Source organism: Mustela nigripes, chromosome 4, assembly GCF_022355385.1.
Source record: "Mustela nigripes isolate SB6536 chromosome 4, MUSNIG.SB6536, whole genome shotgun sequence".
NCBI classification, from domain to species: domain Eukaryota; kingdom Metazoa; phylum Chordata; class Mammalia; order Carnivora; family Mustelidae; genus Mustela; species Mustela nigripes.
In genome coordinates this window covers 1,716,115-1,740,179 of record NC_081560.1, presented here as the reverse complement: position 1 = coordinate 1,740,179, position 24,065 = coordinate 1,716,115, and the positions used below count along the sequence as shown (strand labels likewise).

The 24,065-nt window shown below is 38.1% G+C and overlaps 1 protein-coding gene across 5 annotated transcripts in view; it reads right to left on the bottom strand.

Moving 5' to 3' along the window:
• The window catches only part of LMBR1 (limb development membrane protein 1), a 160,503-nt gene that overhangs the window by 12,769 nt on the left and 123,669 nt on the right, over nt 1-24,065 (bottom strand). For all 5 annotated transcript variants that reach the window (XM_059396008.1, XM_059396009.1, XM_059396012.1 and 2 more), the window contains 6 exons: nt 21,957-22,037; nt 16,513-16,589; nt 15,805-15,882; nt 13,532-13,605; nt 13,212-13,302; nt 11,873-11,939 (listed from right to left, as the gene is read on the bottom strand). In XM_059396008.1, the coding sequence (XP_059251991.1) occupies nt 11,873-11,939; nt 13,212-13,302; nt 13,532-13,605; nt 15,805-15,882; nt 16,513-16,589; nt 21,957-22,037 (468 nt within the window). The remainder of the gene's footprint in view (nt 1-11,872; nt 11,940-13,211; nt 13,303-13,531; nt 13,606-15,804; nt 15,883-16,512; nt 16,590-21,956; nt 22,038-24,065) is intronic.

Below are 24,065 nucleotides of genomic sequence, written 5' to 3'. Positions count from 1 at the left end.
TAACTCTATGGTCAACTAATATTCAACAAAGCAGGAATGGATGTCCAGTGGAAAAAAGACAGTCTCTTCAACAAATGGTGTTGGGAACATTGGACAGCCACATGCAGAACAAAACTGGAACGTTTCCTTACACCACACACAAAAATAGACTCAAAATGGATGAAAGACCTCAATGTGAGACAGGAATCCATCAGAATCCTTGAGGAGAACACAGGCAGCAACCTCTTCGACCTCAGCCACAGCAACTTCCTACAAACATCACCAAAGGAAGGGAAGCAAAGGCAAAAATGCACTATTGGGACTTCATCAAGATCAAAAGCTTTTGCACAGCAAAGGAAACAGTTAACAAAACCAAAAGACAACCAACAGAATGGGAGAAGACATTCACAAATAACGTATAAGATAAAGGGCTAGTATCCAAAATCTATAAAGAACTTATCAAACTCAACACCCAAAGAACAAATAATCCAATCAAGAAACGGGCTAAAGACATGAACAGACATTTCTGCAAAGACATCAAAATGGCCAACAGACACATGAATTAGTCCTCAACATCACTCAGAATCAGGGAAATACAAGTCAAAAGCATAATGAGGTATCACCTCACACCAGTCAGAATGGCTAAAATCAACAAGTCAGGAAATGACAGATGTTGGCAACGATGCGGAGAGAGGGGAACCCTCCTACACCATTAGTGGGAATGCAAGCTGGTGCAGCCACTCCGGAGAACAGTATGGAGGTTCCTAAAAAGTTGAAAATGGAGCTACCCTACGACCCAGCAATCACACTACTGGGTATTCACCCTAAAGATACAAACGTAGTGATCCAAAGGGGCACGTGCACCTGAATGTTTACAGCAGCAATGTCCACAATAGCAAAACTATGGAAAGAACCTAAGTGTCCAAGGACACATGAATGGATAAAGAAAATGTGGTACATATACACAATGGAATACTATGTAGCCATCAAAAGAAATGAAATCTTGCCATTTGCAATGGTGTGGATGGAACTAGAGGGTACCATGCTAAGCAAAGTAAGTCTATCAGTGAAAGAATTATCATACGATCTCCCTGACATGAGGAATTTGAGAGGCAGAGTGCGGGGTTGTGGGGGTAGGGAAGGAAAAAATGAAACAAGATGGGATCGGCAGGGAGACGAACATGAAACTCTTAATCTCATGAAACAGACTGAGAGTTGCTGGGAGGTGTGGGGGGAGGGACAGGGTGGCTGGATTATGGACACTGGGGAGGGTATGCGCTATGGTGAGTGCTGGGAGGTGTGTAAGTCTGATGATTCACAGACCAGTACCCCTGGGACTAATAATACATTATATGTTAATTTTTTTAAAAAAGGAAAGAAAGAAAAGGAAGGAAGGGAGGGAGGGAGGAAGAAAAGAAAAAATAGAAAAGAAAAAAGGAAAGGAAAGAAGGAAAGAAACAAAGAAAAAGAGAAGGAAGGAAGGAAGGAAGGAAGGACCACTCATTAATGTGCTGTAATTCAGCACATTAAGTCTAAAAAAGAAGGCCACAGGATTATGTCAATAGATGCAGAAAAAGCATTTAAGAAAGTCCAGCATCCGTTCCAATAAAAACTCCAGCAAAGGAGGAAAGACAGAAACCTCCTCAACCTGGTGAAAAGCAACTACCAAAAAAAAAAAAAAAGCAAAAAAACACTACTGCTATTACCAGTTTCAGGACAGAATGCTTTCTTGCTCTCACTGAGAAATAAATCAAGAATGTCTGCTCTTACTACTTCTATTCAACATTGTACTCGAAGCTCCAGACAGCACAACAGACAAGAAAAATAAATTAAAGCATCCACATTGGAAAGGAAGAAGTAAAACTATTTTTATTCGCGGACATCATCATCACCAACAAAAATTCAACAAAATCTACAAAACAGATACTATTACTAATAAGTGAGTTTAGCAAGGTTGCAGAATGAAAGATCAATATACACAAATCAACTGTATCTCTATGTACCAGCCATGAACTATTACAAGAAATTATACTTTTAAAGAAATACCATTACAACAGCATCAAATGTGCAAGACCTAAACAAAAAATGCAAACTTTGCAGAGGCAAATTAAAGAACTAAATAAGTATACAGTGCTCAGGGACTGAAAGACTCAATATTGTAAAGATCTTAATCCTCTCCAGTTTGTTCTACAGATTCAACACAATCCAAAACCCTCGCAGACATTTGTGTAGAAAATGACAAGCTAATTTAAAAAGCCACAGGGAATGCAAAGGACTTAGAATAACTAAAACCACTCTGAAAAAGAACAGACTTCACTGCCTGATCTCAAGTCTTACGATCAATCTACAGCAACCCAGACAGTGCAGTATTGATGTAAAGACAAACAGAGACATCAATGGAACAAAATAGAGTCCAGAAATAAACCCACACCCACAAATACATGGACAACTGATTTTCCATGAAGTTTTCAAGGCCATTCAGAGGGAAAATGAATAGGCTTTTCAAGCAGTGGTGCTAGAATAATTGGCTACCCATATGCAAAAAAAAAAAAAAAATGTATCTCAATTCATACCTCATACTATATACAGAAATTAACTCAAAACGGGAGTTAATTTCTGGATCTAAGTACAAAACCTAAAACCTAAAAGTATAAAACTTCTAGAAGAAAACACAGGAGATATCTAAGTGATTTGGGGTTAGAGAAAGATTCAGTTTACTGATACAACACCAAAGTACAATCCAAATGGAAAAATTGGTAAATTTGACTTCATCAAAATTAAGGATATCTATCCTTTGAAAAATATTGTTAGAAGATTAAGAAACAAGCCACCAAATGGGAAAAGTATTTGCAAATCACAGATCTTGATAAGGGACTTTTGTCCAGAATATATAAACAGTACCCAAAACCCAACAATGAGAAAATAATCCCAATTTTTAAAGTGAACCAAAGATCTGAACAGACACTTCAACAGAGATATAGACAGCAAATGAGCACATTAGTCATCCGGAAGGTTCAAGGTAAGTCCACAGAGACATACCACTGCACACCTATTAGAACACCGAAGCAGTAAGTGACGGACTATACCGGTGTTGGTGAAGATGGAGAGGAACCAGGATTCCCATACACTTTGGAAGAGTTTAGCAGTTTCTGAAAAAATAGAGCATACACCAGGCTTTCCACTTTCTAGTTACTATCCAAGAGAAATGAAAGCATATGCCCAGAGACTTGGATGTGAATGTTCACAGCAACTTTACTTACAAAAGGCAGAAGTCATAAACACCTCCAACGTCCTTCGGGGGGGTGACAGGATAAACTGTGGTCCACACATAAAATGAAACAATAAAAATGAACTACTGATACATGCAACAACCTGGGTGAATCTTAAGATAAATACACTGAGTGAAAAAAGACAGACAAAAACTACATACTGTAGGATTTCATTTATATAAAATTCCAGGAAACATGAACTAATCTATAGTTCTAAAAAGCAGGTCAGTGTTTGCCTGGGGATACAGGGTGGGGGTGTGATACGGTGGAGAGGTGTGAGGGAGGAACTACATATGGCTAAAAGGAAACATTCTGAGGTGACAAGGATGTTCACTAAGTTGATTGTGGCGATGGTTTCACAGGTGTACAAGTAAGTCAAAACTTGAAAAAAACGAAACAAAACTCGTCAACTGTACTTTAAATACGTCCAGATTATGGTACGTCAATTATGCCTCAGTAAAGCTATTAAAATACATTTATTAGGCTTCAGACTATATACACGCCATAGCATGCATACCTACAGTAGTTTATGGCTGTGGCGATTAGATTTAATTAGAAATTCTGTATTTCTATATTTGCTCCTGTGTTATAAGTTAAATTTTTAGAGTATTTTTCAGTCCTTATCATATTCCTAACGCTATACAGGTACTGTAGGAGTTACAAAGTGGGTATGTAACATATTTATTCCCTTTATGGAACTGTCTTCACATCCTAAGAAATGAAGACTTTCAATAACATAGTCCGTATATTCATATACATTTCCAGCATAACTACATGTCTGTGTAGTTAAGTAGAAGAGAAAATCAGAAGCATGAACTCCCACAGACGTACTGAAAGTTGCATGCAGACAGACCGCCCAGTGTTATGGAGGGAAGAGAAGTGAGCATTTCGAGTGCAACCTGCTCAGTGAGGAGGCAGATGTGGGGAGAACGAAGCAGGGGATGGGGGCCGTGGGAGGGAGGCCTGAAGGGCAGAAACTCGGGGACAACTTTCTCTGCGGAGTTCAATGGCTGAGCCAAGCCTTGAATGGCATGTCAGGTAGGCCAGGAAACGAGGTGAACAAAATCACTCATGTCAGATGAAGTCCCATGTTCAAAGGCGCGCAAAGTAGAGCAGTACTGTGTTCCCATTCGGTACCCCGAAGAACCCCGAAGAACCCCGCGGTCACCGATCGTGGTTCAGAGTGGGTGGGGCTCGGAGTGCCGAGAAGTGAAGGCGACTGCCCAGCGAGGATTAGGTTTAAAGGACCTCCTGTGCCACCTTAACAAAACAGAACCTTATTCTAATAGCAGAAATCTTTGAAGTGTAGAGAGCAGGGGAGTGGCAGGTCCCATTTTCGTTGTAAGAGAAGGGGATGGAGCGCCAGACTGGCCATTAACTCAAGAGAAGACTGCGGATGAGGAGGGAGGCCGGAGGGTGCTCCTGGCTGGGCTGTCTCTGCTGTCAGGCCCTGCTGTCTGCTCCCCCTTCCTCAGCGCAGTGCCTACCACTAGGGTAGAAACAGAACACTCAAAGCTGACTCATGATCATTAAAAATAGGTAGACCTCAGGATTAGCGACATTACCACATCAAGGAAACAGAGGACAGAGCAAATATTTACTGTCTACTGTTATACTGTGTAAGGGTCTTTAAAAAATAATAGTTTATTAAGATGAAATTCACATCATAAAATTAACGATTTTAAAGTAAACAATCCAGTGCAGTGAGTACACTCACAATGTTGTGTAAATCTATCTAGTTCCAAAACACTTTCACCACCCCGAAGTGAAACCCCAGACCCATTAAAAGCAGTTTCTCCCCCATCACACCTCCCCCCAGTCTTTGGCAACCACTAACCTGCTTTCCCTGTCCAGTTCCCTACTCAGGCCATTTCATATAATAGGCATACTACGACGTGTGGATTTCTGGGCCTGACTTATTTCACTCAGGATCATGTTTTCAAAGTTCATCCATGTTGTGTCACTACAGTATTCTTGTCCTTTTTTTATTTAATTGTGGTAAAATGCACATGACACAGAATTTATATAGTAAAGCACATTCACACTATTGTACAACTAACCTCCAGAACATTCATCTTGTGAAACTGAAACTGTACCCATTAAAAACCACTCCCCCTTTTCCTCTCCCCTACCAGACTCTGGCCACCACCATTCCCCCTTCGGTCTCTAGGATTTAGACGACTAGGCACCTCGTGTAAGGAGGAGTTACCCAATATTTGATTTTTTGCAATATTTGATTTTCATTTCACTTAGACGTCACGCCTTTTTATGGCTGAACAGCATCCCCTGTACGTACTGGACCACAGTTTGTTTATGCATTTCTCTGGGTTGTTTTTACCTTTCAGTTATTACTATAAGAGTCTTTTTAAATGATAAGACTCAAATACTTGGTCAAACTAGCCTGGAACATGGAACTAAAGATGATCAGGATGGAAGCAAGACACCCAATTTCCCAGTTCATCTACTCCAAACCACAGGCCACACTCAAGGCCGGGGCACCTGCTGGCACCGCAAATACGTACTGACTAGATGCTGGAAGGGATCAAAAGATGCATAAAATGTGCTCTTGTCCTTTAAGGGGTAGAAAGCTTCTCGAGAAAGCCAATATAGGCAGGTTAAGTACAACACAAGGCTGGATGCGTCAGAATCGAAGAGCTTCATGTGTGACCCACCTGTGACCCGGCCTTGGAGGATGGGGAGGAACCAGGCAGGCCAACAGGTGAGGAGAGAAACTGGAGCAATGTGAGCCAGAGCTCAGAGAGGGCAAGTGTGTTTGCAAAGGTCAAACCAATTTTAGTCACAACTATTTGCATGCCACGAATTCAGTTTGTCCTAATATGCAGGTAACTTAACTAGGAGGCCAGATGAACTCGACTACAAAAATTTTAACCAACTAAAAGCCAGTGAACGGGAATGAAAATCACTGTCCAAGAGGCACCTAAGTGCTGATTCTCAAACAGGTGAGCAAGTAAGCATCCCCTAAACTAGACAGAAACTGTCTATTCCCTTCCTGAAGAAAACGTCCAGAGACAAGGCCCCAAAATGTCCCTCAATGACACCTCCTGATTTGGAAAAGTAAGTACGACTTCAGGTCATTTGCTCTGGTTTCACTTCTTATTCTAGTCCCCTCAAAGAAAAGAACACCTGTTTAGAATCGGTTTCGGGCGCCTGGGTGGCTCAGTGGGTTAAGCCTCTGTCCTTGGCTCAGGTCATGATCCCAGAGTCCTGAGATCGAGCCCCGCATCAGGCTCTCTGCTCTGCAGGGAGCCTGCTTCCTCCTCTCTCTCTCTCTCTCTCTCTGCCACTTGTGATCTCTCTGTCAAATAAATAAATAAAACCTTTAAAAAAGAAAGAAAAAAAAAGAATTGGTTTCATGAACATTCCCTAACAGTAAAGTACTAAAAATAAAATCATATACTTAGCCCTCTGTTTGGGTGTTTACAGGAGTCTGATGCTTTCCGCCTTTTTGTAAGGGAACAGGAGGAAGGAGCATATGTGAGAAACCCCACAAGAGGAAGCGGAGAGTCACCGTTAGTCGCCAGCATGAAGAAGTCGATGCATCTGACAGAACTCTCTGGTTCTGCTTTGGCCTGTTAGATAGACAGTGGCCAAGGACTGCAAGGAAACCCGGAGGAGAGAGAGAGGGAGGGGAGGGGTAGTGGGAGGGGAGGAAGGTGAGAAGGACAGAGAGAGACACACGCAGCGTGGGTCCCACCGAAGAAACGACCAGTGTGGGACGGTGCCCACATGGTGCACAGTTCGCATTATCTGTTCTTGGCTCAGGGATGCGTGCTGGGCTGCAGGTCTGGGTTTGGGGACCAAGTATGGGTAAACCTGAGGAGCAGTAAAAGAGATAGTTAAGAAATGGCCAAAGGAAAAGGAAGAAACAGGGGAATGGGGACCAGAAATAAAGAAAAGATAGAGGAAGTAGAATTTCAAACAGCAAATGCCATGGAGCAATTAAGACAAAAAGAGAATCCACAAGATTGGACAATTACAAGGTCACTGGTGACCTGAAGAGAAAGAGATATTTAAGTGTTTGGGGTTTGAAATTCCTTTGCAGATGACTGAATTCCGGTAGACGAAATGATGTCAGCTCCTACTGGACAGCACACTGAGGTCAGGAGGCAACATGAGGAACAACACCGATGGCCAAAGCCAGCATCCCGGTGACCCCAGATGAGGATTTCACGTTTCCTGCAGAGGCACCAGGTATGTCCACATACCTCTGGAGGACGATCCGAAGACTTGGACACTCTGAACAGGGGACTGGGAGTAAAACTGGTGGTCACAAGGAACTGCGGCTTGATCTCTAACTTTCAGTATTCTTTATAAGGAGAATTTATTCAAGTCTATACTTATATAATTGATTAAAATTAATTTTAAAATAAAATCTCCTACAAAGAAGGAGATAATATATTCACCGGTCTCAGAACTGACTGTGTGCAAGTGTGCTATGAAGTATTCTCAGCCAGACTACAGGCCTTTTTTCTTAGTACAAAGTACACCCTTATTATAGCTTACTGTCTAGTTTTTAACTGTAACATTTTAAGGATTACCTCTTAAGCCTCCTTTTTTTTTTTTTAGATTTTTTTTTTTTATTGATTTGACAGAGAGATCACAAGTCGGCAGAGAGGCAGGCAGACAGAGATGGGGAAGCAGGCTCCCTGCTGAGCAGAGAGAGCCCAACGCGGGGCTCCATCCCAGGACCCTAAGATCACAACCTGAGCTGAAGGCAGAGGCTTAACCCTCTGAGCCACCCAGGTGCCCCCACCTCTTAAGCCTCCTTCTAGCTAAATTGTCCTAACTAGAATTATTTTCATATAAAAATATTTTATAACAAACTAAAATTTTAAATATTTGATGTATCTGAATGATGGCTAAATTATTTAGGAAAGATTGGCCACCCAATATGACATTTCCTCAGACAGGACTAAGTTCCCTGAAGTAAGAGTGGCATCGTAAGAATAGAACAAGTAGGTAATTGGGAATAAAGAGCATTTAGGGACTAAGCATTAGTTAATCTCTTAACTCTTTTTTAGACATCTCACACAGAGTAACTTTCTCTTTATTATTAAAAACTATAACTAGATATACACATAGTTAGAGAGACAAATTTATTGTTCAGATATAAGAACAATAGTATTCAACCAAAAGTCAATTAGGGCCACTCTCTCTGCAATATAACTGAATGTAAGTAAATCATATACAAATTTTTTGCTGAAAAATTTTCAGGAAGGAGTTTAAAATTATTTTTACATCAAAGTCATAGTTAGGAATATTTTGCACTTGTCATTTCTAAGCATCATTCACTTTTATTTTACACTGAGAACTGGAGAGAAGCAGCCCAGGGTAAAGATTAATAGTATATTTATGAAACCCTAAATCACGACCTCCCCAGGACGAAGCAGTTTTTAAACAGGTTCCCTTCATTAAGGAATGAAGGAGTAATCCACTTTATCTCCTGCAAGATGAAGGGCTAAATGGGACCCGGATGAGAAATACATGAAAATACTAAAAAATAAATTCAAAGGGATTCAAAGGAGTAAGTGTTCTTGTCTTAAAAATCCTAAGTATATTTTCTATTAAAAATCTGCATTTGGGCCTTGTACAGCTTACAAGTTACAGAAAGAACTTCCGTTTAACAGAATAACTATAAAGATAATTTTATAAAAGAAATTAGTAACATCATTGCAAAGTCTGTTGGTTACATTCGAGAGAAATCTTCCCTGTTAAAGGAGACTGCACACGGGTGGGATACCTGAAGGGGAATGCAAAATGAAGTCCATCTCACAGTAGTTTCTTGATTAGGCATAATTGGAGCATATCAGCAATCCTCCAAAATCTGTTCTTACAGAATTCATTGCTGCTTTTAAAATATTTTACTGCAGAAAAGTGTGGGCATGTACAGGGAGGTCTTTAGGCTTGGTGCTGTTCTATTTTCACCATGTTCACCAGTCACTTCCTCTAGTCAGCATCAAAGCAAACAGTGAACTGTTCACTGCACATTAAGTCTTCCAAAATGTTGGATTCTTCAGAACTATAAAGTCTAAACAGGCAGCAAAGCTCATATGCACTGACATGGCATTATTTTTAAAGGGCTTTAAAGAGTTTGAATAAGAAATGCTAAGCTTAGATTCTTTGTGTTTCCTATAGACAATAAAACCATCATTTATATTAATTACATTGAGCTTAAAATACATGGTCAAAATCGTCCTCACAATTTAATTCTTCCTTGTCAAGTGATATGCTTATGAAATCTACTCTGTGGCAATTTTTCAGTTAGTACAAATTCTTCCATAATCAAATATAAGAAACTGATCAAAGGAAATCTTGAATGAATGTGTCCTATCACGCCAGGCACTGAAGTCTAAAGCTAGAGTTTCATGACACCTCCCCTGCACCGACGACACCAGCTAGCAAATTAAAATACGCAAACTAAAAACCCCAAACCCAAAAAACTCATGTAACACTTCCATTTTTCAAGCAAAAATATCATCAAATTCTTTTACACAGGATTTAATGTATTTTCCATTTACAATTAAAGTAAAAACTATCACTGATAAACTGCTGAAACAAGAGAAGAGCTGCTCATACACAGGTAATGTTGGATTTTCCCTGCTATTTCAATTCTCGTTTCACTGTCAGAGGTGGGTGCTGCTGGCGGAATTCCCGGGGCAGATGAGAGCACCTAAGAGTCAGGCTTTCCTTTGGAGAGGCAATGAGAAAGAGTAAAAACTTTCATAGCTTGGAATGTGGTTGTGAAACACATCCTCTATTCTAGGCTTATGAGCTTTTCAGCTGGTAAATCAAAACCCTGTTATACACCAGGATAACATTCATGACAATTCTCCACATTTTATCTTCTTAAAAATCAAAGGCTCGGTCCTAAAGGGTTAATAGAGGAATTACAAAGTAACTCTCTAGTTTGCATTTCCCATAATACTAAAATAAAGCTGCTTCTTTTAGTCCAGAAATTTGCTTTTTTAATACTGTGAAAAGCCTCCATGAATCTGTTTAACGTATTTACTTCTTTTCATCTATTCAGTGCCACTGGGCATAACCTGTAATGCAGTGCGTGTTGATATTTTGCAAAGCGCCACATGACTCACTGTACCCTAATGCGCTCCATTAATCCTGTTTGGACAGCTGGGTCCCGGCGTTTGTTAGCTGCATTCTAATTGTCCCATCTTTCTTTTTCTTCTTTTTAGTTATCTCTATGGCAAACTACTCAGGAATTTAATTTGTTGATCTTCAAAAAGCAAATTTTGCCATTAATTTGTTTTCTTTGTATTAAAAGTATACCTTCCATGCAAGTTTCTTCCATAAATTCAGTATATATCACTATTAACAATTAATCTAAAGTAGCAGATCACAGTAAGTAAGTTTTTGAAATGACTAAACGGTGGGGTGGCTGTAATATCATAGGAATTACCGTTGGACTGTGACAATACGAACGATATCACTTAGTTACAAATGAAGTTACTGTCCTGCATACTTTTGGCATTTTCAAGATTAGCACCCCATAAGCAGATGTCAAAACAATAACAAGTCCTGTAAAGCAAACACAAAAGAGGTGAGACCACGGAGTAAATAAGCTGTGTATTCGTCTACGGAACAGCGGTCCCTTCCCACTGAATACTTAGATCTCACTTCTTGCTAAAACATGAAATTCTCAGTAAGGGTTGCACAGATGACCATAGAGCCTGTATTTCCCTCTCGCATCCTGCCTCCCTGCCGCCCAGGAGTCGTGAATCAACAAGGGAGGCAATAGAAGAGGTAAACAAAAGCAACTCCCAGCGGCTAGTAATTTTTCTTATGAGCAAGTTGGCGAGGTTGAATGATGGGATTCTTCTAATCATTTGTGAACACTCTTAAGTGGAAACCTAAGTCCAGAAAACCAAACAGAACTGCCTAACGGAAACTTTTGTCTGAAATAATATTTAGCCAAGAAGCGAGATCATAGACCACAACATGCTTTAGAAAAGAGAAGAAGGCCAAGTGAAGATTTGTTCAACTATTTTAATGACAACGTAGAAATGTATTACTTTTAAAAGATCCTTCCTATAAAAAATTAAGAAAACTATATAAATGACAGGCAAGAAAAAAAGTAAAAAGCTAAAGGACGCCCTTGAAATCAGCTCGTGCTCTCAAAGATCTCCCTGTTTTCAAGTCTATTTCATGGACACGAAGCAGCTTAAAGTTTTACACATTTTCAATTTTTTAAACCACATATTAAAAGTTTTTTAAAAACATTTCATATAAGACAAATTAGTTTAACACTTTCTAGACGTTAAACAATTGTGTTGTTTTTTTTTAATATCACAGTTTTCTCACTGGAGAACTCAAAAAGCTTAACTACTCAGTAGAAAAAACTGCCCACTGTTTGAAGAAGGAACATTTTTAAGTATTTAAAAAAATTAATGGTCTTTATTTGATAAAAGTACTTGTTTTGGTATGGTTCTTACATAACCTAAGTACAGAAGTAAACATAAAATAGTGTGAAAGGAAATGTTACATTTCAAAGGAGGGTCTTTTTGAAAAAGTGCAGAATCTACAAGTTAAGGCAGAAGTTTAAGAAAGATACAATTAACAAGGTATGGACATTTCTCCCGGAAACCTACCCAGTGTTCTTGACATCACAGGCAGTGCAGAGCTCAAGACCAAGATGGACACACAATTCCCAATGATCTATGTGGGGATCACAAAGAATATTGGGCAGTCAGACAGCAGAATCACGCATGCAGTCAATCCACTCACATTCTGGGAACTCACTGCACATCCTACTCACCTTGCACTGTTGCACTGTACTCTGCTAACTTCTTAATGATACCACTCAATATAGAACTTAAAGAGAATAAGAAATGTTTTCTACAAATATTTAAAGTTACATCTGTAAAGTTCTAAAAGACAGGTACAGTACTTGGTATGACTATCAAGTTATAGGACACTGAAATCACGTCTCAGACAACGCATCTTACATTACTGGTTGCAGTTGCCAATTTTAAAAAGGTTTGCCTGTCAAGTAAAATAGAATGAATACATTTAATACTTCTGACTATATTTTTAAAGCCAGCCTACTGCTCAAGATATATATAATATCTACTTCTAACACATTCAACTATTATAAATTTTAATACCAAAATGTTAGAAATCTAAAACCCCTAAATTCTAATAATTCATTCCCAATGTGTCCGACGCTTATTCTTTTCTATTAAATAAAAGGAGCTGAAATACTGATTAATGCTGATGATCACTGACACTAGACGCTAAGTATCTCAACAAGTCAGAGCATTCTATAGATACGTAAATAAAGTACATAAAATAACTTTTCCTTTTTAAGACAGGCTGAAAATATGTGATCTATAATAAAAAGAAAAGAATCCAGCAGCTCTTACTAGTTATTCTTCATGGTCAGGCTGTGGGAATATTTTTAAAAGATGTAGTCACTATATAAGGTAACAGTCTTTGTCATTCCAAAGCCAATGACACATTGTAGGAAGTCAAATTAGCCTCAGACTACAAAATGTTTCTGAATAGAGCTCTTCCGTCTTGCTTTAATTATTCAAATTTGAAATACTTTGTCTCTACTACTTGTAGCAACTAAGTTCTTCAGATTTCAAACAAGCTCCCTGAAGTACAGTTTGCACAATCAAAGTTACTCATTAGCAATACGTTTTCTTTGGCGGAGAAAGAGCCCTTTCAGTAGCCTTCTGTAGCTGGTTAACAAGCTCTGCAGTTCTATGCATTTCCAAGTGAATGGATGCCATCCAAATTAAACAGAGCAGCACATCCTTTTCCCACTCATTCAGCATTTTCAAAATCTTTCAGTTTGTGTTTATGCAATTTACAAACAAATACCTATCTCGGCAAATGAACCATTCAGGGCGATTACAAAAATAAAACAGTTCATTTGCCTTGGAATGCAAAAGGGAGGCACCGCCATCTAAGACTTTGCCTTACCTTTGTCATAGTTGTGTCATCCTTCTTGGGAATAAAATTTCCAAAAAATCGCAGGCTATAGAAACCGACAACAGAGGATACCATAAGATAGCTGTGAGAATCAAGGAAAAAACTCTCCAAAGAATGCAAGTTTCCTTAAGTTCTCAGTAGTCTCCAGAAACTCTTGAGGTCCAAAGGAAAAACAAAACAAAAAGCCACTTGGCGTGCTTGAGGAAGACTGACTTGTTTTTCCCTTCTAGGCAAGTGTCTTAGTAAATTACCACTGTCCCAGAAACTAAACAGAAAATTTGTTAAACAATGTTTAGTTAAAGAAAGGATACAAAATCAAAATGATTTCAAGTGCAGCTCCCACAAAACCAAAAGCAGAAAGAGAAGCATTTCCTATTCCAGGACCCTGGGGGGAGAAAAAGCCACTTTTCAGAATTCAATGACACTAAACATTTGCTTTCCCTAAAACTATTTCTTAAATACAGGAATTAGGACTGTTTAATACCCTAAAATAGCATCTAGATTTTCTAAGAATAAAACATGACACTAGACTGCATTCATCAACTAATGCAACCATGTGTTAATAATTTCAACAAGTTCAAAACATCTCTGATTTATCTAAAATATAATTTACTCATAAAAATGATATTATGCTTATTGTTAAGAGCCCTGAATATTATTGGAAGAAATTTTTTTAAAACAGTACCACAGGAATCGAAGATATAGTTATTTAAATAAACCCTATGACAACATATAAAAATTATACAATTAAAATCTATCAAAGTAGGCTAAGCATAGAAAGACTGAATGTGCATATCCTATTTCTACAGTTGAAAATTTTGTTTCCCCAAATCTTCCTTGGGAATTTGGACATTTTTAAAAGATATAACTTAGTTAACACAGATTTTTTAAATGTAACACTACACAGTTTTCCAAAACATTACACCTATTGTGGAAACCTATCTTTATCTAGAACTTAAAAAAACAAGCATAAAAATTAGTATTTATTAATGAGACCAAACAGGCAAAAAAATAATTTATTAAAGTAGGAAGAATATTTTCACAGCTTACCAATTAAAGGCAGTATTCAAATATGAACTACTGTTCTACTATCAGCTCTAATTGTAGCAAACAAAAATACCAGGAAAATTAGAATGTAAAGCCAGGTTAATAAAAAAATGAACCAATAAGTAATATCATGCATATCATATACACATTCTAATTTTGGACTAAAGAAGTTAAGAATACTCATGGAAATTTCATATATATATATACAAATCAAAGACCTATCAACTTTTTGTTAATCTTTTGACAAAGAAACAAATAATGCTAATGGCTTACTGGCTGGGTGAAAAACATTTTGGATATATTCCCTGTGTCAAGAGAAGTCCTCCAGGCAGGATTAGGATGATCTGATTTATTTACAGAATCATGCATGGGTCGTACAAGGTAGAACTCCCTCTCTATGATACACTAAGGAGATGGTACAAAAACGTACCATGGCGGCATGGGACTTACGCAGCGTGCAATGTATAACAGAGGGTCACAAAGTGAACAGAAGCCAACACAGTAGATAACTTCTTGTTCTATCAATGAATTTGGGTCTAAACAAAAGATAAAGACCAGGTTGCAGATGAAGTACCCTTCAGTGTTGTTTGCTTGTGGAATGAGGCACCTGGAAAGCTTGGTGGCAGGCAAGACAGTGGGCAGTAACAGAAGGCATAAGGTCCAGCAAAAGTTAGAGGAGGGCAGGATCTAAATGGAGAAAATGCCTGAAATTGAAAGAGGAGGGCATCTCCATCGTGGACTGAAGGGAAGAAATTTAGGTTGATGTTGGCTTGTTCCTACGAGAGGAAAGGGATACATCCTCTGGTTCAGAGAGAGAAGTGGCACTACAAGTCTGGAAGAGTTTTGAAGTCCTTTCTATGGAGAATAAGAAAGCTACTGACTTAGAAAAATATATGAAAACATTAGAATGTAAATGCTACTTTAAGTAATCAAAAGTCTACAGAGTCCTAGAAGTATGCTAAATATGCATCTTTAGTGATAACTACCTTCTATATGGAGAATATATTTAAACAGGCTAAAAGATAGAATTTAATAGAATCATCAACTTCTAAACAAGAGAGAAAACAAAGTTAATTCATGAAAAGATATATAGCTGACTCTCCTCTAGTAACTAAACATTTGACTCAGTTTCATAAAATGTGTGACTCTCTTGAAACCTAAGTGCCTACCAGCCACATATCAGGATCTTCAGCAAACCCTATGACTCCATCCAATAAACTCCTTCCACATCACTATTTCACAGAGTATAAATTTTCATAAAGAATTCCAAGTATGAACTACAGCAAAATAAAAGTAAACTGTGATACAAAGTCTAAAAGGAAAATGATATCCGATAAAAGGGCTAGACAACTGAAAGTAAGAAATTAGAAACAAGTCATAGGTCACGAACACTGTTTACGAAGGCTCTTTACATAAAGAAATTCATACAACCTGAAACATAGGTACAGAAAGGTGATGTTTTAAATTACTTATTTGAAACACTCAGGGTATATATACAGAACACTTTTGCAAAAGAAAGACATGTAAAGCAGTTTACCCTTGTTCCCTTTGGCATGGCTGTTTCATCAACCAACAGGCAAAGAATATTACAAGCCACCAAGAGGACCGAGATGGACTACAACATAAAAAATGATCATCAGTTCTGAATTTCACAGATATTTTGTGAGTACACATGTATTAAAATCTAAGTTATAGACCAAATATATGCTTCAGAACAGAGAAGACCAAAATTCTACGCACAAACTGGAAGTAATTAAACTATCTGCAAAAACTCCAGTATACACTCCAAAAGCTTCTGCAAATTATTACAATTTCAAAGCTTGTGACTAAAGCTAATAATATAGATTCAGTTACTGAATGATTCCACCAACTGGAAACCCACAACTCCACAGATTTAAAAAATAGTTAATAGTTATCAGAACTAATTAAGAATATAATTTTCACATCCCATCAGAGTCTGAAGCAAGATATCTGCAATACCTCATCTCCTAATTCTAAATGGCACAAAAGAATAAATGTCCTGTTTCCATGAGGAAATAGTTAATCTTGAGGACTTAAAAAAAATGCCATTAATTTCCATTTTTGCTTTTCTGAGTTTTTCCAAATACAAATATGGATGGATTTTAACCCTGTTGACAGAAAGCCAGTTTACTTGAAACCATTTAGCTGAGGGAGTTACCATATTCAAATACCAAAGTAAATAAAAAATAATTTGCTTTATTTAACTAGGCAAATAAATTCTTACTGTCTCAATTAGAAGGAGAATCATAACAGCAGGATACACCAAATTTCTTTCCCATGCTGAAGCTTTTTTTCGCCTCTCTATTAGGAAAAAAAACAAAATACAACAAAGAATTCTCTTCAGAACCACGTTTTCATTCCTTACTGTTATAATTAGTATGTATTATTTTTATATAATTTTTTCCACAAACATAAATTATTTTTTATTTTCCTCCATAAACTATAAAAATCAGAGTTTTAAAATCATTTTGCTACACTGAGTAGTTCCATCCCATAATGCTTACATTTTAGCTCTGTAAAGACATTTCCAGTTCCTAACAAAATGTACTGTTAATACACAGCTTGCTATGAAAATATAGAAATGTTTGTATTTGATGTAGATTTACATGTTGATATAATTTGAGTGAATAAAGTAACATGAGTAAAAATCCCCTCTAATCCAAAGATAAAAACCTCCAGTTTCCTAAAGGTGGAAGCAAACTTCTGGCTACAGTGATCTACGTGATATCGCACCAATCCTCATGCTATGAACAACTGGTAAAAACAAACTTAACTAAGAAAAAAGTCTGCATGAAGGAGTCACAGAATTACCACAACAAAGCTGTGAGGTCAACGCTCCGGAGAAACGGATTGAGGTGAGCCCTCACATTTGCACTCTCTTTCCCTCAACAGTTCTCCAACGTATAAAAAGACATGGCCTCGTGAAGCTGAGAAATACAGCAAATATCAGTGAGGAAAAGGAAATGATGCTAAAGCAATGCTTTCAGCAAACTCAACAGCATCAGGAAAATAAAAATTCGTGTGTGGGGCTACCAAGGAAGCCAAAATTCGAGAGGCTATAATCACCGAGAAAAGGAAAGGAGAAAGAAGGAAGCCTAACATTCAGCCTCCTGCCCTTCAAGGCACCAGTGGCCAGCAGGCTGAGCGAGTGACAGGAAGGTACAGCAAAGAGAAGGAGCAAAGCTTCGGTCAGGCTCACGTTTCTTGAGATAAAAACTAACGTGCAGGGCTCATGAATAAGATGGTATCACAGCCAACAACAAAACACCCAAGCTCTCACTGAGGAACGCTTTACACTAGGAGCAAGGCCAAACTGCAAATCGACCGGCCCTCGTGAAGACCAAACCCCACTCTGGAACAATCACCAGCCCAAACAGGTGAAAGGATCTGTCCCTACTCTAACTAACTGCCTAGCACAAGGAAAAGTAAACCCTCTCAAGAAGAAAACATTATCCAGAGTTTTTATTTTGTATAAGAAATGCCTGACAATCAAACGTTTCCTGGAGACAAGACAAAGAAAAAAGATAATAGAAACAGACTTTCAGTTTATCCAGATATTTGAACTTACCAGAAAGAAGCTTTAAAATAACTGATTAATATGTTCAATAAGATAAGTGACAAAATGGCAAATGTCATAATTTGAATCGAGGAAAATAAATGAATGAAAATTCTAGAACCAAAAAATACTGTAACTAAAATTAAGACTTCAGGAGATAATTTAGCAACAGTTATGACACAGCTGAAAAGACCGTGAAATGGAAGACACATCAATAGAAAAAATTACAGATCAAAGAATGTGGTAAAGGAGGGGAAACTCAGAAAATAATACAGGAGTGAAAAGGTCTAGCGCATATGCAGCTAGGGTTGAAGGAACTTAAAGAAAAGGAACAGCAGAAGCAGTATTTGATGAGACAATGGCCAACAAGTCCCCAAATAGATAAAAGACATTAGGCTACATGCTGACGAAGTAGCACAGATCTCAGAAGAATAAACACAAAGAAAACTAAACCTGAGCACATCAGGCTAGAACTACTAAACAAAGACAAAAAGAAAATCTTAGAGCTTTCAAAAGGGCAACAATACAACTTTTTTAACCAGAAACCAGAAGACACTAATAAGACATCTTTTCAATGTTGAAAACTACCAAATAAGAATTCTAAATTCTGTTAAAAATGTCCTACCGATCAGAAGGCAAGTAAAAATGTTTTCAGGAAACAAAAACTGAGAGAATTCATTGCCAACAAACTAGCACTAATGAAATGCTAACAGATGTTCTTCAGGCAGAAGCTAAATGAACACTGAAAACACAAATCAGGGACATATAAATTAAAACACCAGTGAAAACGACTTCACAACCACTAAATTGATAAAAATGTAGAGTCCAACACTGTCAACTGTTGACAAAGATGTGGAGCGACATGTCTTACTCATGCTTAAAACAAATGCAAAATAATACCACTATCTGGGAAAGTGATTCGGCATTATTTTTTTAAAAAGTTGTATGTCCACATACTCAATGAGCCTATAATTCCACTTCCAGATACATATCCTAAAAAAAAATATGTACCAGAGATATGGAGAACAATGTTTATACCAATATTATTCATAACAAAAGATAAACACATCAAATATCCATCAACAGTAGAATGAATAAAGTAATTTTAGGCAATATGATGTTGTTTACAAAAATGAAAATGAGAGCAACCTATAGAATGGGAGAAGGTATTTGCAAATGATATCCACTAAAGAGTTAATATCCAAAATATACAAGAATTTACACAACCCAGCACCAAATTAAAAAATGAAAAGAGGACTTGAATAGACATTTTTCCAAAGAAGACATCCAGATGTCCAATAAACACAGGAAAAGATGCTCAACATCAATCATCATCAAGAAAATGCAAATAAAGCCACAGTAAGATATCACCTTATACCTGTCAGAATAACTAAAATCAAATAGCACAAGAAATAACAAGTGTTGGCAAAGACGTAGAGAAAAAGGAACCTTCATGCACTGTCAGTGGGAATACAACCCAGGGAAGCCACCGTAGAAAACACTATGGAGGTTCCTCAAAAAATTAAACCTAGAATTACCAAACAACCCAGTACTTCCAATACTGGGTACCCAAAGAAAACAAACAAACAAGAAAAACAATTTTTATTGTTTTTTGCAGCCAAGACATGGAAACAACCCAAGTGTTCATCCATAGATGAATGGATAAAGACATGATACGTATACATTCCCACATACACACACAGGAATATTACTCAGCCACAAAAAAAGAATGAAATCTTGCCATGTGCAACAACATGGATAGAGCTAGAGTGTACATACTAAGTAAGGTATGTTCGTCAGAGAAAGACAAATACCATCTAATTTCACTCAGATGTGGAATTTAAAAAACAAAACAAAGTAAAAAAGAAAGAAAGACCAAAAAAACAGACGCTTAAATACGGAGAACAAACTGGAGACTGGCAGAGGGGAAGTGGGTGGAAGATGGGTTAAATATCACGATGAGCACTGAGTAATACACAGAATTACTGAATCACTATATTGTATACCTGAAACTAACATAACAGCACATGGTAATGACACTTCAATGAAAAAAGAAAAATGAAAATGAATAAATTTTCAACAACAAAACAATTTCTTTTTTTTTTTTTAAGATTTTTTAATTTTTTATTTATTTGTCATAGAGAGAGAAGCGAGAGCAAGCACAGGCAGACAGAGTGGCAGGCAGAGGCAGAGGGAGAAGCAGGCTCCCTGCCAAGCAAGGAGCCCGATGTGGGACTTGATCCCAGGACGCTGGGATCATGACCTGAGCCGAAGGCAGCCGCTTAACCAACTGAGCCACCCAGGCGTCCCAACAAAACAATTTCTGAAGACAGAGTAATCATAGGGACCAATTTTCTATCCAGGCTAAAGCAATCAGGAAACAAAAAACACATGCATATGAAACAGTTTCGACCCTGGAATGCGGTCACAGAACGACAATGCTCTCTGAGAGGTGGGAAGCATACAAGGCAAGCCATGGGTTTGCCCCTGCTTACTGTCTCTCGACAGTTTACGGGCCACAGTAGAGGGCACAGGAACCCAAGCAAAGCCTTACTTATTTGTTGAGCTGAAGACTTAAAACAGGAGTGTGGAGAAACCTAGTTAGCTGGACTGTACAGAGCAAAGTACCACCGACAAAAATCCCAGACTGCCCCAGATCTTCAGAGAGTTATCTTGAGTCTTCAGTTGGGTAAAGATCAGCTCAGGTACATGAACAAACAACCCTCAGCTGAAGAAAGAACCTCCCAACAAGGTTAGATGGAGCAGAAGTAACCAACTATTATAAAGGGCCAAGAATAGGGCCTGTTCCCCCAAGACAGGAACGAGACCTCATCGATCAGGAGCACAGCTGCCTTAGTGTGGAATGACTGACCCCAGAGGAAATGCTGCTCTAGCCATGCCTGACAAGCCTTCAGAGCAAAACCCAAGAATATCAAACTACTTCCAAGTAACTTAACTGCATCCCAGAATAAAGTTCCACACTTATGGGAATACAAAAATATCAGCAACCAGCAATAAGATTCTCAGTGTCCACTATCCAATCAAAAATTGCCATGCATAAAACCACAAAAATACAACCAATGATGAGAAGAAAAGCCAATCAATCAAAATCTATCAAGAACACAGAAGTTAGAATTAGCAGATAAAAACACTGTAAGTGCTACTATATAATGTATTCCATATTTTTTAAAAAGTGGAGGACACAGACTAAGTTCTAAACAGAACTTCTACATATAAAAACTACAGTATCTGAGAATGCCTGGGTTCAGTCGGGTGAGCATCTAATTCTATCTCATCTCAGGTCTTGATCTCAGGATCGTGTGCTCAGGCCCTGCACTGGGCTCCACACTGGGCATGGAGCCTATTTAAAAACAATTTTTTTAAAAATGCAAGATTTGAGAAGAATACAATAGATAGGATTAAATGCAGATTAGATACTCAACAGAAAAGAGTAGTGAACATGAACATATAGTAATAGGAACTATCCAAAATGAAACACACAGAAAAAAAAATCTGAAAAATAAAGGAAAATCCATGAGTTTGGGGGGCAACTTCGTGGGGGGGGGAGCAGTGTACATGCAGCTGGAGTCCCTGAAATGGGGGCACAGAGAAGAAAAGAAAAAAACATTTGGAAAAACAGTGGCCAAAAATGCTCCATATTAGATGAAAACTATAAATTCCCAGATCCAAGAGCCTCAATGAACCCAATGAATCAGAAGCATAAAGGAAACTATTCTAAAGCACATGTTTATCAAACTGTTCAGTCAATGACAAAGAGGACACCTTAAAAGCAGAGAGAGGAAAAAGATTCAAAAGATGAGGATGACAGAAGATTATTTGTCAGAAATAATGCAAGTGAAGAGACAACAGACGGACATCTCTGAACACCGGCATCGGAAAAGTCATTTACGCATGTATGAGACACCGACAAACAGGAAATTCACCTTCTCCCCAAACTAAGAAACAGTCTGTATCAATAGCTTTGCACAGATCGGAAGCGTATAACATACACTAAAGATTTCATCATTTTTTTTGAATATTTCAGACTACAGGAAAGTCTTTGGAAAGAATCCAAGACCAGTACATGAGTCAAGAACAAAAATGTACAATACCTAATTTTGTCTTAAGAGTCTTCACATTTTCAAGTTCTCGTTCCAACTCCATTATATTGTATTCCACTGATGAAGACAGTCCTGTCAAAAGCAAATGTATTTTAGAAGTATAACAACAGAACCTTAACAGCATAGAATGGGTAGCCCTCAAATTAAAATATAAGATAACACACTACAAACCCTGATCACAAAGAATAAAAACAAATGCTGTTGTGATCCACTGGAAAATATATCTACTTCTTCATCACTTAAGACTTCAAGTTCGGGGGCACCTGGGTGGCTCAGTGGGTTAAAGCCGCTGCCTTCGGCTCAGGTCATGATCTCAGGGTCCTGGGATCGAGCCCTGCATCGGGCTCTCTGCTCAGCAGGGGGCCTGCTTCCTCCTCTCTCTCTCTCTCTGCCTGCCTCTGCCTACTTGTGATGTCTGTCAAATAAATTTTAAAAATCTTAAAAAAAAAAAAAGACTTCAAGTTCTTACTGATTAAATATTACCTGTTTCCTAGAAAATGCCTGACTTTGATAAATTTTTACTTGATCCATTGTTAATTTTTCAATAATGACAAAAGTATTATATGTCTATAGAAAGCGGAAGAAATCCATGATCTCGTTCTCTAACCCACCTCCCTAAAGTGACAACTGGTAACAGTCTGGTTGATGCTTCCACACCTTTCTTCATGATCATGTAACTATTCATACATATGAACATAACATACACATGGTTTCTATTATATATCTTATAGGAATGGATTAAAGCAGACATGCTATTTTACCACTTGCTTTCCTAATCAATGATACATCCATGTTTATAGATAGTGGCAACACCTTTAACAAATGAATAACATTCTATAGTATGGATGCATTTCAATTTTATTTAGTTATTCCACTTATGACTAGTCAGGTTTTCCTCTGTTTTTTTGCAAGTACACAAAATGTTGAGCAAAAATGTCTGTATGCATATCCAGTATATTCTAATTCTATTTTTTCTACAGGACAGATTCCCAAAATTTCAATTGCTGAGTCAAAGGATATAAGCATTTACAGGTTAAGAGATATTTAAAGGTTACTTCCTTCCAAATACTGTAATTTACTGTAATGGTTTAAATACTGTAAGAATTTTTCAAAATAAGGACACCTGGGTGGCTCAGTCAGTTAAGCATTAGACTCGATACCGGCTCAGGTCATGATTTCAGGATCATGAGATCAAGCCCCACAATAAGCTCTGCATTGGGCATGGAGCCTGATTAAGAGTCTCTCTCCCCCTCTCCCTCTGCCCTTACTTCCAGGCTCACACATGTGCACACACACACACACACTTTCTCCCTCTCTCTCTCTCAAATATATGGGGAAAAAAAGAAATTATTATAATAATTTACATTCCCATTTACAACTTTTGAAAGTACCTATTTTCTTCCTGTATTTACCCTAGCACTGGATGTTGTAATTCTTGAGTTTTGGCCAGTATGATGGATAAAAAATATTTTCTTATTGATACTTTAACATGCATTTCCCTAAATGTGGTTGAGCATCTTTCCAGATGTTTATTTATCACCATCTGTGGGACTTTCCTCCTGGGCTACACAGACTCCCCAGATAAGACTCTTCTGATCTCCTTGGAATATCAAGCTGTCCAAGTGAAGGGAGATGGGAGCCTGTGAGCACTCACCCCATCCTCTACTTCACACTGAGTCCAGGCCACAGCCTCTGTTTCACTCTCTGGAGAACAACCCTCCCTCTTCTCTTGGCAGGAAAGAGGCAGTGCCTGGTACCTTGGATGGAGGGAAAAACGTGGAGATCAAATCGCTTCATCAACAGGATCTTCAAGTAACCTCCTTACTTGAAACTCACTCCACTCTCATATCTGCTGGTGCCCCCTCTTGAGACTCTGGGGGATTCCAGGATATAAATCAAGCACAGATGGCTTAGGATTTAGCTTCCTTGGGTCTGGGTAAACTGGTTACTTCGAAGGTTCTCTCGGGTCTGCTAAATTCCAAAATTTTTTTTTTTAATTTTTTATTTTTGATAAACATATATTTTTATCCCCATGGGTACAGGTCTGTGAATCACCAGGTTTACACACTTCACAGCACTCACCAAATCACATACCCTCCC